The following is a 13,834-nucleotide window of genomic DNA, read 5'->3' on the forward strand; positions in this document are numbered from 1 at the left end:
CTTCTAGATCAAGCGGATTCTGAGAAGATGTGTTGGGTTGATGCAGGTGAATATTCTAATCAGCCAATCGGCGTCAAAGCTTCTAGATTCTCACTATGAGCGATCGAAACATTCACATAAGCATATCTAACTTTTGTATCTCGAAACCGAATATAATCGAGAAAATCCGAATGCGAAAAAATGTTGCGCTCTGATATTTTATACATCATGTTTGCGAACGCCATGGCGTCTTCACCCCAAGGGTTACCATGAAGAATCTGGGACAGTTTTCTGTGGCAGCGACTGACATTTACGAATCGAGGCAGTAAAGAAATGAAGCTTAATCGTATTATAAAGCTGAGACCTGATTGCTTCAGGAACCCATGCTCTTTTTTTCGCTCAAGGTCATCTGACGTGACCCCAGATGTTCCCAGATCTGGGAGCAGAGAAATGTTGTATCGCAGCACAAAATCTGATATTAATGAGATTTTCAGGTGAGGTAAGAAAAATGTTGAACGACACAAACATAACTCTTAATATTATTTAGTTCTTTATTCAGAAATTAACAGGCAATAGGTTCATGGCATCAACCGACTTGAACCCGAGGAGCTTATACTCAAATGTTAGGCAGTTCACGGAGTTTCTAGGAATCTGCGACATTAGCCACTAGTCCGAAACGCGAGTCTTGTAAAATTATGTTGGTCTGGTAACCTCTGCTAATAGTAGTCTATACGATAACACTAAACTCCACTGAAAAATAATGCTTAGAGCCAGGAGAGGGGTCTCAAAATATTTTGGCGCAGGGTGAGTCTGCTTAAAAGGACCATAGGTCCAGTGTTGTTTAATACACTGATTGAACCTCTCTGCATTATTGGAATCTGACTACGCCTCCTTCTATAAACGACTGAATCCCTCGATCCACAATCTCTGTTGTCATCAGGCATTCCTCTTTCGTAATGAGGGGAGATTCCGTGCCTGTAAATATAACAAGTGTCCACACTCATGTGTTTGCATAACAGAACGTGACATTCTGACCCCCTTTCCATTGCTAACTGTCGGTAAAGGATGCACAAAGAAAAAGCGAGTGTTTGGTTTTTAATGCCTGACTCATCAATATTCAAGCTACATCACGGGGCCTGTAAGTAATCGAGTTTTGAACGAACAAACCAGTGATATTATGCGCAACAATGACATAGAAAAAAACAAGTCACCGAGTCTCACCATCAGGTCCAGCTATAGGTGCCTGTGTGCCAACATGCACAACTACTTAAATATCACAGTGTTCTTGACCTCAAAAGAAGCTTACACGACACTATCAATTTAAAGGCCCAGGGTGATATCATAGTGTAGATTTGGTTGGACAGAATAAGTATCTTGACACCATTATTGATTCGAAACTCACTTGGAATGCCAACACGGAGCATATTTATAAAGACGTCCAAAAGCGAATGTTTTTCTTACGGCGTTTTAGGTATTTGAAACTTGATAATACAATACTCTCTCTGTTTCATAGAACATTTAATCAAGGCACTATGGTTTGTAATGTCCACTGCTGGTATTGGAGCCTGTCTGCCCAAAATAAATCTAAAAGATAAACAATTTTAAATACTCGTGCAGCACGCAAAATCTCAGGTACCTAAGAAAGGCTCGTAAAATACTAAACGACAGTCGTCATATACATCATTCCGAATATCAGTTTCGACCACCTGGTCGCCGACTTCGCAAGCCGACGCTGAAAACAAACATATATAGATACCAATTTTCTTCATTTCCTCACTTGTGGTTATATTAGTGAGTGTTTTTTTGTCTTTTGTACATTTAATGTCATATATTTTCTTTTTTTTCATATTGTAGTGCTAATCAACTGTGCAATATGAATTTCCCTTTGGATAGTAAAGTCTTATCTGAACTTATCTCATCACTTATTTGTCATTCTTTTCGCAAGATACATTGACATATTGGCATCTGCGTAAAAATTTCAAGGCATCTAGCTTACCATCCTACGGCATCCGGAATAGCACGTAACAGTGCTTGGCATCTGGCATTCAAAAGGGGGTTGGCACCCTCAAAGAGGTATTGTCTCAGAATACAGATCTGATCTTAATGTGATTGATGTTCCCCTGATAGTGGCGGTCGGGAAGCCTTGTGGTTAAAGCGTTCGCTCGTCACACCGAAGACCCGGGTTCGATTCTCGACATGTGACAATGTGTGAAGCCCATTTCTATATTGCTGGAATATTGTTAAAAGCGGCGTAAAACCATACTCACCCATTCAACCACCTTTCCAACATGTACCAATATTTAATTATCAATGTATTGTGTATTCGATTAAACTAATTGTGTTCTTACCATCGATGCAGTTTATAAAGTGTTGCAGTTCATTTTGAAAGGCTGTCCTGAACCTATCTGGAAAGGAAGTACAGAGACGAGGGCTTCTCAAACCACTGCTTAGCTCCAGCGTGGCACTCGACAGGCGTGGGTTGGCCATCTGCGCCATCCCCCCTGAACCAAACACCTGGGGATCACAATAGTGAGTGAGTGAGTGAGTGAGTGAGTGTTTGAGTGAGTGAGTGAGTGAGTGAGTGAGTGAGTGTTTGAGTGAGTGTTTGAGTGAGTGAGTGAGAGGGTGAGTGTTTGAGTGAGTGAGTGAGAGGGTGAGTGTTTGAGTGATTGTTTGAGTGACTGAGTGAGTGAGCATACATCATAAAGCGTTTGTGATTCGATGTGACATAACATTTTAAACAGGTCTACATAATGTGTTATTTTTTCAGTTATAAGGAGGGGGCAAATATTGTCCATTCGACTCAGTTCTTTAGGCATTTTGAGGCTAACATATATTTTTCACCTACAATATCAATCCGGTGAGCGCTACAAAGCTTTTAGATGTATGAATGAATGTTATTCAACAATATATGCACTCATGGGGATTCCGAGTTAGAATTGATTGATCTCTAACAACCTATGTTGGCCATGGATCGTTGCTCCTAATATCAATCACTGTAAGTCTCCATGATCCCCTGCGAGGTGGCCAAGCTTTGGTTACTGGTGGCCCAGAGCCCGTGTTTTAAAACTATATACATGATATTGTTATGCTTAAATATGTTTAATAAATTATTTTTTTAAAATTTTACTTAGCACAAAATTTCTAAATTGTAAATATATTATCTTGTTCTCGTCGCTATATGGCTGAAATAATGCCGATGCGACGTTACATTTTAACTCACTCACTCACTGGAATGACTGTCCATGACTCGATTATTTACAGGCTGTCTTCATACCGATGGAATATTGATGGAGTGCTCCGTTAGACAACAAACACAAATATAGTTAGCTATAATCCAGCTATATTCCAGTCTGTAATCAGGCAAGCCGATGGCTGAAAGCATGAGACACTTTCCACACCACTGGGGCTTGACGACACACAATCAGCCAAGTTACATAGCCCGACCATCTGATCCCTTCGAGTCTTTTTACAAGTGCGGTGTACTGGGGCCCGGAATCCCAATGAGGTGAATAGTATCATAAACCAGAGAAATTAATTCATTCAATATGTGTTGAGCTTCATGTGTGAAATGGCTCTAGACACGTTTACAGATGATGCATATTGGTGAGAGAGAGAGAGAGAGAGAAAGAGAGAGAGAGAGAGAGAGACAGACAGACAGACAGACAGACAGACAGACAGAGAAAGACAGGCAGACAGACAGAGAAAGACAGACAAACATGCTGTGACATAAGCTCACTTGAACTTCCTCAGGTGATCCATTTATAAAATGATTTTCCAACTCACCTCAAACCTAATATCATATCCATACACCGAATCAAGAACATTGTGGATGGATGCCATGATACCGGTCCTGTACTTGAGGACGGCAGTGACAGTATCAGCTTCCCCGCACTCCTTCATCACAGGGTCATGGGCGTGACCGGTCACGTAGATGCTCTCGGGACGCGCGGCTCCTGTCAGCCACACCATCAAGTCTATGTCGTGCGGACAGAGATCAGAGTAGATGTTGCATCCACTCTTTGCTGTAATACAATCACAAAATCACATTTCATAGCTGTCTCGTATCAATCATATGTTGAGATAGTGATGTGGTACATTGTCTATCCACTGTTAACGTTTACTTTATAACACATCTCTTAAATCACAAGGCTGTATGATGCTAAATATATGCAGGGTCGACACCAGATATGGTTTTCCAAAAGCTATTTTCCGATATTTTTGCATGTATCATTATGATAAACTCACATGTCCTATGCAAAATATAATAACACTTTTAAATTGTTCGATAGACATTACTTAGAAGATGACGGATGACAAAATAGGCACAACTTATGGATAACTACTTCTGTATTTTACTTGAAGGCGACGTTTCAGCATAGATCCCTATACCCTTGTTAAGCAAGATATGTTGCCCTTGCTTGACAATGGTATAAAGGACCAATAACGAAACGTTGCATTTACAGTAAAAAAGAAGTTATCCATAAGTTGTGTCTACAATAACACTTTTGTTTGCATATTTGGATTTTTGACCTAGCTAGTAGGTGCTTCATTACATCCGTTTTCCTAGTTCAAGTACAAGTTTAACATATCCTTTGAAACTTCTTGCGCAATGATTTGTTAATTTGCTGATGATAATTGTGTATAAGATACCAGCTAGTTCTGATCCTAATATAAACATCGCCGCACTATGTTCCAAATGCCATTTTTGCCCATTACTAAGCCATTTCTGCATGTATCAAGATGTGCAAGGAGTGTTAGAAAAGCCTTGCAACATTGATAGTGACATTACAGCAAGTGGGGAAGAATTTCCGACATTTGGTTTGCCGACAAGTATATAGCTGCACTTCAAATACAGACAGACAGACAGACAGACAGTTTATTCAGTAAGAAGGCCATAGGCCCATAATACAGACAATGATTGATTGCATGAACTACGCATGCCAGTAGTCGATTTAAGTTTCTCTTAGCCGTTGGACTTTATATAGATATAAACATGTGTTATATACAACATCAAAGTTTTCTGATGAAATAATTTCAGTAAAAGATGTTACAGTTTGAAACTTGATATACTGTTTAAGATACATATTTCTTAGTGCTGAATAACGCTCACATACAAGTAAAACATGAAATTCATCTTCAATAAAAGATATACCATTTTCTATACAATATTACATAATCGTTCAGTGTATGGGACATTTGTGTATCTCACCAAGTCAATTGCAAGTTTAAACTTGCTACATCTAAAAAGGAGTCATACATATTCTCAGATGTACTGGTATGGGGAGTGAAAGATATTTTTCTACATTCAACAGGGATTTAAAATGTTTATAATAAAAGGTATCAGATATACTATTGATAGAACTACACCATGATTGTTGAAGGTTATCAAATAATCTTTGCTTAAAAGGATGAATAAATACCTTCACATTGCCAACATCTTGTGTTAACCATACATATCCAAAACCTAATTTAAACAAAATATTCTTAATGTGAGTAGCCCATGTGGTGCGACCAGAATGGTCCAGTGATTTGAGCATTAAATAACATTGGCGAGGCAGTCTGCGCTCGTCCAAACGCAGTAGCTTGCATACTTCAAATAATACACGAGAGATAGTTCACCATTTGAAGCAGGGTGCCTCCATAATGGATTTCAATAAATTGGAGTAAAGGGCATTCATGAAGGTTTTGAGTGTGAGTGAGTGAATTGGGTTTAGCGCCGCTTTTAACAGCTTGCCACTTATATCACGGCGTGTCAGCTTATTGTAGGAGGAAAGCCCGAAGTGATGCAGGTCTTAGACGTTTACCACTTCGATGAAACCCACGAGCACGGGTATGGTGCTGACAAACCTAGAAACATAATCGGGGCGAACCGGGATTCGAACCCACAATCATAGGTTTCTGGCGTGCCCAAGGGACGCGACTCTGCACAGCGAATCGCGGCGCCTTAGACGATTGGGCCACCCGTGCCCCCTTAAGGTTTAGAAGAATGAAGGTTTATAGATGATCGAATGGTGAGAGTGTGACGATGCCCCTCATTACTGTAGCTCGATAGAAACAAGGCAGAGACTCATTCGAAGATTATCATCAATAGACATCTTGGTATGGCTAAGGTGTCAGCAAGATGGGTACCCCGGAACCTTAGTTCCCAGGATCTCAGTCAAAGGAGTCAGGAGCTCCTTGAACTGTACAAGGATACCTCATATAAACCAATGCAATGAAAACATCCATCTCAGTGAGGTTTCCGACTTAACCCAGAGTTGGGAGGATAATGGCAGCAGTATTCTGGGATTTGAATGTGGTGTTATGGGTTGATTATCTACCCGCAAAACTAAATGTCAGGTCATTATTATTCCAACATGTTGACTGAAATGCTAAAAACAATATCCACAAAGTGATGTTCGCATTTGGGTTCTGCGGCTGCATGACAATGCTCCACTTCCCTGGTCGAGAGTGGCAAAGACTTCATGCTTTAAGGGGATGTGGCTTTGAACAGATAAGTCACCCCCCTACAATCCAGAGGATCCTGCTGAGGAACGGTTTTAGTGCGAGTCAAAAGAGTTAAATAATAAAAGGATAATAAGTCGGAAGGACAAATGGATCAAATGTCAGTATATTAAAAAATAAAACAAAATCCAACTGTCTTCCTCACTTTTGTACATGAATTGCATACCATTTGAGCGCCCCTCGTATGTATGCTCTGCCCCAAAACACATTGATGTTTTGCCAATCACAGTAATGCTTACCACATTTTGTGAGATACTCATAGGATGGGCGTGGCGAGTCCCGCGTGACCAGCGTCATTACATGGACGTTGCCTATGTCTCCTTGCTGTACGGCATGCACTGTTGCCTCAACTGCTGGATCAAACCGTCTGTAGAGATAGTCACAAAACATTCAGTACCATGTTCAGCCTAGTATCGACCCATTCTACTCTACAGCTACACAAAGCTTCTTGTTAGAACCGTGTGCGTAATCGTGTATGATGGAACATCATCCTAACTCATCAATTGTTAGAGCTGATACCCGTTAAGAGGTAGAATAGGTCTTCAGCAACCTATATGGGCTTGCGGAAAAAGGCGACTATGCTTGTCGTAATAGGCGACTAACGGGAACGGCTGGTCAGGTTCGCTGATTTGGTTGATGCATGTCATCGATCCCAATTGCGTGGATCGATGCTCATGATATCAATCACTGGATTGTTTGGTCCAGACTCGATTATTTACAGACCGCCGTCATATAGCTGAAATATTGCCGAGTGCGGCGTTAAACAACAAATCAACGTTAGAGCTGAATGAAATAGGTAATTTTGTGACACAGCGTACAATGGTATATGGCCTGGCTGACTGTGTTGTCATGGTGCCCTGATAAGGTGAGTCAAACAAATATGTTTCTCATAACATGTTTCAAATCTGACTGGGTAGGGAGGGAATGCGTAAGGTGGTATGTTTCAGAAAACTATGAAAGTAAACTGGACTGGACACTAATGAATCACATCCTGTGGCAGCACCCCGGTGCTGATGTAAATCAATTCCTCGTGCACTTCACTGCCCCACATTACAGATAGAGACAGCGTGAACACTCACCGTAGAAAGGCATTAATAGAGTTTTGACATTGCCACGCGTCAGCAAATCTGAGACAAGTGAACGATAGAAGGACGACGTTTTACATAAACATCTGTCCGAACTGCATTGTAGCTGGAAATACACCAACATGTCTACCCATCATTTATTCTTGTCACCTTGAGAAGAGAGATGTCTGGTGTTTATAAACATATAGATAGGGATGTAGCTAATGAAGCTAGCGAGGAGAGGTGTATCGGTGTTTATATACATATATATAGGGTTGTACCTCGTGAAGCCAGTGAGGAGAGGTGTCTGGTGTTTATATACATTTTGAGAGGGTTGTACCTCGTGAAGCTAGCGAGGAGAAGTGTCTGGTGTTTATATACATTTTGAGAGCGGTGTACCTCGTGAAGCTAGCGACGAGAAGTGTCTGGTATTTATATACATATAGAGAGGGGAGTACCTCGTGAAGCTAGCGAGGAGAGGTGTCTGGTGTTTATATACATATAGATAGGGGAGTACCTCGAGAAGCCAGCGAGGAGAGGTGTCTGGTGTTTATATACATATAGAGAGGGGAGTACCTCGTGAAGCCAGCGATGAGAGGTGTCTGGTGTTTATATAAATATAGAGAGGGGAGTACCTCGTGAAGCTAGCGAGGAGAGGCGTCTGGTGTTTATATACATATAGATAGGGGAGTACCTCGAGAAGCCAGCGAGGAGAGGTGTCTGGTGTTCATATACATATAGAGAGGGGAGTACCTCGTGAAGCCAGTGAGGAGAGGTGTCTGGTGTTTATATACATATAGATAGGGGAGTACCTCGAGAAGCCAGCGAGGAGAGGTGTCTGGTGTTCATATACATATAGAGAGGGGAGTACCTCGAGAAGCCGGCGAGGAGAGGTGTCTGGTGTTTATATACATATAGAGAGGGGAGTACCTCGTGAAGCCAGTGAGGAGAGGTGTCTGGTGTTTATATACATATAGATAGGGGAGTACCTCGTGAAGCCAGCGAGGAGAGGGGTCCGAATTTGATATAGAGAGGGGGTCACCCCATGAAGCCAGTGTGGCGAGGGTTCTGGTATTTATGTACATATACAGAGGGGTGTACACCATGAAGTCAGTCCGGAGAGTTTGGTATTTATACAGTGAGATACCTCATGAAGCCAGTGAGGAGAGGTGTCTGGTATTTCTCGGCAGTGTCGTAACCATGTTTTACGTCAGTGTAGTTCACACCTGTCGGCTTCTCAACAAACACGGGCTTCCCTGGAACCAAATACACAACATAAGCATTCATCATGCGGCAGAAAATGGTTACCATCTCAGTTGTAATCACTAGCTCTGTCAAGTTTATTACCCATAGAGGCACTGACAGTTGTGAATATATTACCAGTAAATCTCATTGAACACTGCTGATTTATTGGCTAGTGCATGCAAAATTTTCTATTGTTTTTATTGTTTGTGAAATGCCACGTAACAATGTAATATCATAGCTTGCTTTTTTGCAAATAATCGAAGATGATGGCAGCCATTGTTCGTGACGTCACACATGGTTTTATGTGATGTCGTTCAAACAATATATTGACTGAGCTTAATCTCTACTTGTGACTGTAAAACCTACAGTTTCGTTTATTTTCTCAGACAAAAGGCTATGGGTATTACGTTAAATATAGAGGAGCTACTGGCCATTCGGAATGACCCGTTTGAATTATCTGTCCCTCAAGACATAATGGTGGATATTTCTTGCCAAGGCTTGCGACTTACAAAATGCACTCAGGACATCCTAATTTTTCATAACTGGGTAGGTTTTGTCCCATTAATCTTGAAACTAAGCTTCAAGATGCTGGCAGCAATGAAGGGAGGACTTTTGATATCATTTAACCAGCTTCACAATTTTAAAAAATATCATCTCCTCAACCTGTGGTTAAATTGAAATGTTGAGATCACTCTTTAGGAAATACGCATACCAACAACATAGAACCCACATTCCTTGATTTTGTGATATGATAATCCTATGACCTCTAATCCAGGCTCCCAGGACAGACTTTGGTTAGCCTTTTCGCAAGGTCATCTTCACCAAATGATTAAATACTAAAAGAATCACATTAGAAAATGTATGTGGGGATCTTTGTGCTTGTCCTTTGAGCCAGATAAAATGTCTATCAGATGGTCAGGTGTGATCCGTTTTGAAAATGGTCAAAGAGCCATAAAATGCATTTTGGGAATATTTACGAGTATGGTCATATCAAGGCTATATCTAAAAAAACACAAGAATAGCCTTTCAACGTTGTTGCTGCAGTGATGCGGTATATTCAACTCGCCTTATCTCACTCTTTCATACAAGCCTTCATCTGTGACATTACAGAAACTAATGTTTGTGGTTGGTGAATCTAAGAAAGGTTTTTGTCTATATCTGCTTGGTACCCCCTTATGATGTTCACAGACAGATTCGGGGCGGTCGGGTAGCCTAGTGGTTAAAGCGTTCGCTCGTCACGTCGAAGACCCGGGTTCGATACCCAACATGGGTACAATGTGTGAAGCCCATTTCTGATGTCCCCCGCCGTGATATTGCTAAACGCGGCGTAAAACCATACTCACTCACTCACAGACAGATTCTTTTTATGATCTATGTTGATGGTGTGTTTGTAAGTGACAGCCCTGGAATCGGGGTGTAGTTACTTTTCAGCCCAAGGCGATCGCAGTGGACCGACAGTCGTAAGTCTAAAAACACCTGTTTCACAGTGACATAGTAAGAAAACAGTAACCTCTCTGTAAGGCATCACAGGAATACTCGGTGTGAGTGTCGACAGGTGTCAGTACAAATACTGCATCCAGGCTGAAACAAAAAAGGAACAGTGTTTGACTTTAAAAAAAACCCATCACAATACCGGTAAATGACTAGATCAGAATTGTAATATTGAGTAACACAGCTAGAGCTTCACAGGTTACATATTTCTGTGATTCATTGTGATATGATGCTTGCCGCATCACAATGATTTGACATCCCATCTGCATAACTGTCAATATTAAAAGAGCTAATGAAACAAGGGAGACACTTACCTTTGTGGCTATTTCCTAAAACCACTTCACAGGCTACTATTTTTAGTGATGACATGTCGTAATATGTGATTGGAACCCCACCGTGTTATCACTTGAATCCCATGGGGATTCTAGGTTAGATTCGGACCCAAGAAACCTATGCTTACTTAATGGATTTGGCGGTCAGAATCATAGATTGTGTGACATCGTATTTTGAGACCTGGTCACGTGGTCCACATTGGTATCATTTACAGGACACAATCACAAATATCTGGAACATTGTTGAGTGCGGTAGTGCATATATTTAAGCATATGGCCTAAAACTCGGGTTTAATCACATTTTAGGACCTGCAATTTCATCCAAATTATGTAAGCCCTCTGCATAAAAACGGAAGCCTTTATAGCTAAAACAAATGGTACCCATTTGGAATTTCGGGCAAGAATAAGTCCCAAGTTACTTTGCTTGCCGTTAGAGTAAGTGGATCAGGTGGTCAGACTCTGTGACTTGGCTGGATGCAAGTCATCGTACCCAGAGGTGCAAAACGTTGTCCATTGTATCATTAAATTGTTTATCTGCCCCATACCTGTAATTTACAGTTTCTACCATATAGCTGAAATAGTGCCGACTGCTACGTAAAACAAACACACACAAAAACCCGATGGCCTTGTTATCATTAGCCGAGAGCAGCGATGGCACCCGACAGTCACGACAGGATGAGGGTCCGACACCATCGCGGCTCTCGGTACCTACCTTTTATCATCCAGCAGCTTGAATCTGTCGCTGGACGTGAAGAAAGGAAATTCGTCTCCTAACATGAGTTCGTCTCGGACAAAGCGTTGCCTCGCCACATCATTTTCAATGATCCACTTCAGGTCTAAACGGACATGTTGCAGAATGTTGCGCAGATGGACAGACGTTGCAATCCTCCCTGCTCCAATAACACCAACAGATAGTTTTCTGGGCCTGCCCTGCCCGGAAGTGTTGGTTGAACTGGATGTTGCTGGTTTTCCTCTGGTGGAAGAGGTATGGATGTTCTGCCTTGTAAGAATCTTCGAACATACTGAAAGCTACGAGAACGTTGTTGTCAAAGTGATTGGACAATAAAAGGTGAAAGTTCAAAACCCAATACGTTTTTCAAATTGTTTTTATAATGCTCTGTCATTTTGATTGTATACATAATGCGATTAAATCATGCATATCAATTGACCAATAACAGTAACAAGTCCGTGGCAAGTGTGAGTGAGTGAGTTAGGTTTTAACGCCGCATTTAACAGTATTCCAGTTACATCGCGGCGTGTCAGCTTAATGTAGGAGGAAAGCCTCAGACGTTTATCACTTCGGTGAAACCCACGAGCATGGGTATGGTGCTGACAAACCTAGACACATAATTGGGGCGAACCGGGATTCGAACCCACAATCCTAGGTTTCTGGCGTGCCCAAGGGACGCAACTCTGCGCCTTAGACGACTGGGTCATCATGACAAGAGTAACAAAGACATATAAATATATGTTCTGCTAGATTTCTATTGGCCACATTATTATGTGCAACGTTACACACATTTGTTTTTAAAATGTAAGTTGTTATGTCTCAAGCACAAGTGCATCTGTCATTAACCTTATACACATCTTCTTTTTTGCCCTGGTGAGATTTCCTAGGCTGATTACACAACGCTGGTTTAGTGGGTTTCCTTTCGTCACAACTATAGACAGGTTAACAGGTTTATATCGGCTGAAGAATAACATTTACAATAAACTGTTTCCATTCGATGCACACCTCTTTAAGGTTTTCCTTTCCAAATTAAAATCTACTTGTGCAGTGCATTCACTGATGAGACATGATCAGGCCGAATTTAGGTTTCGAATATACGATCATAGGATTCTGGCACGCCTAAGGGAGGCAACCGAGTGCGCGGATTACAGTATCTTATACAACGGGGCCACTCGTACCCCTCTCACTTGATCAAGTCACAGCTAGAAGTCGACATAGCGTGACGCTTATGAGTACACCGCATGCTAGGGCTTATACTTGGGCTATTTAAATTGTCAATTTTCAAGTTTAGTTTATAACTACAGTGAAGAACAGTTTCATATATAATTAGCAATATTGATCTCGAGTAAATGTACCGTAGTGAAAAACCAATGGAACACATACAATGAAGGATAAGCTATGAATAACGCACAAAATTGCATAAATTTGTTAGCAGACAGACATCGATTAGTTTTAACATCCAGCCTTGAACTTACCCATCTCCCATCCCCCATACCTCACAATACGTCCGCTTCCATCCGTACCCATTCACACCTATACACCCTGCAACCCACCTCGGGACCCCCCATTCTGTTCCCATCCCCCCTCCTCCCCTACCTTCGCCGGGCGTCTAACTTATCAGCCCCATACCCGTCATCCCCCATATTATCTCGAAACAACACTGTGTACACCGTTATTTGAGCTCAGTGACCAGCTCCGTTCAAAGAGACCCCGGTGTCCCATGTCTTAACACAGACTTGCGATAGTGGAAACGCTGAGGTTGTTCTTCTACAACGGCACACGTGTCGGTATGTTATTACGTCGACAAACTAGGCTATACAAACTGTGTCAACTCACCAGCTGTGCGCGTTTCCCACTGTACAGCTTGTACCAGACCGACGTAGCTGACATACTTATCTGTGTTGGCGACCTTTCGAAGACTCGAGTTCGAAATACCTGAAGGGAAAATACATATCCCTTCTACTTATGTATTCAACAATCACCGATAAGTGTCTTTATGCATCAACTTACGACCCGCTAAACAAACTTGTCGGATTTAAAAATATCTGTTTCGTAGACTTGGCAATAATGTTCCACCCACCTGTTGTCGCTGCGTTCCAGATCGAGAGGTCATATACTATGGCACGCCGTCAAGTGCATAATCTGGGTAGTTTGTAAATAGAGAATATAAAATGAATCGTGACGTCACTCGATGAGAGAAACATGATATTTCACTGGACACGTGGAATATGCTATTTATATTATACTTTTCTACCGATTTTTTTTTTATTACAAATGTTAAAACCTTGAAACGTATATTCTCTCTACTTAACAATGGGGGACATTTCACCACCCCTTGTAATTGAGACTTAAAAAGTTGTTCCGATTTTGCGAAATCTTAAAAATATATAAACAAAAGTAATAAAAAATATTTGAGGTCACTACAATTCTTGTCCATATATATGGATATAATTATACACAAAATCAACTTTAATAAAAAAAAATAT

The 13,834-nt window shown here is 41.3% G+C and overlaps 1 protein-coding gene across 1 annotated transcript; it reads right to left on the minus strand.

The window, feature by feature from the left end:
* Window positions 1–654: 654 nt before the first annotated feature.
* LOC139448308 (myo-inositol 2-dehydrogenase-like) lies at window positions 655–11,485 on the minus strand. Its single transcript, XM_071229858.1, has 7 exons — window positions 11,331–11,485; window positions 10,306–10,376; window positions 8,698–8,806; window positions 6,726–6,853; window positions 3,766–4,004; window positions 2,328–2,493; window positions 655–954 (listed from the first exon to the last, which is right to left on the minus strand). Exons 1-7 carry the CDS (start codon window positions 11,393–11,395, stop codon window positions 848–850), a joined length of 885 nt encoding a protein of 294 aa, XP_071085959.1. The 5' UTR covers window positions 11,396–11,485; the 3' UTR covers window positions 655–847.
* Between the last annotated feature and the right edge of the window lie 2,349 nt (window positions 11,486–13,834).

The sequence above is a fragment of the Haliotis cracherodii genome, unplaced genomic scaffold (genome assembly GCF_022045235.1).
Source record: "Haliotis cracherodii isolate W230 unplaced genomic scaffold, xgHalCrac1.p SCAF_7, whole genome shotgun sequence".
Taxonomy (NCBI): Eukaryota; Metazoa; Mollusca; class Gastropoda; order Lepetellida; family Haliotidae; genus Haliotis; species Haliotis cracherodii.

Bases quoted from the DNA above. Each gene is read 5' to 3' on its own strand.
- LOC139448308 (XM_071229858.1), bottom strand. From the start codon at position 11,395: ATGTTAGGAGACGAATTTCCTTTCTTCACGTCCAGCGACAGATTCAAG. The intron at 10,377-11,330 runs GTAGGTACCGAG...TTTTTGTTTCAG, and splicing joins AAGCTGCTGGATGATAAAAG to CCTGGATGCAGTATTTGTAC. The intron at 2,494-3,765 runs GTGAGTTGGAAA...TGTGATCCCCAG, and splicing joins GATATGATATTAGGTTTGAG to GTGTTTGGTTCAGGGGGGAT.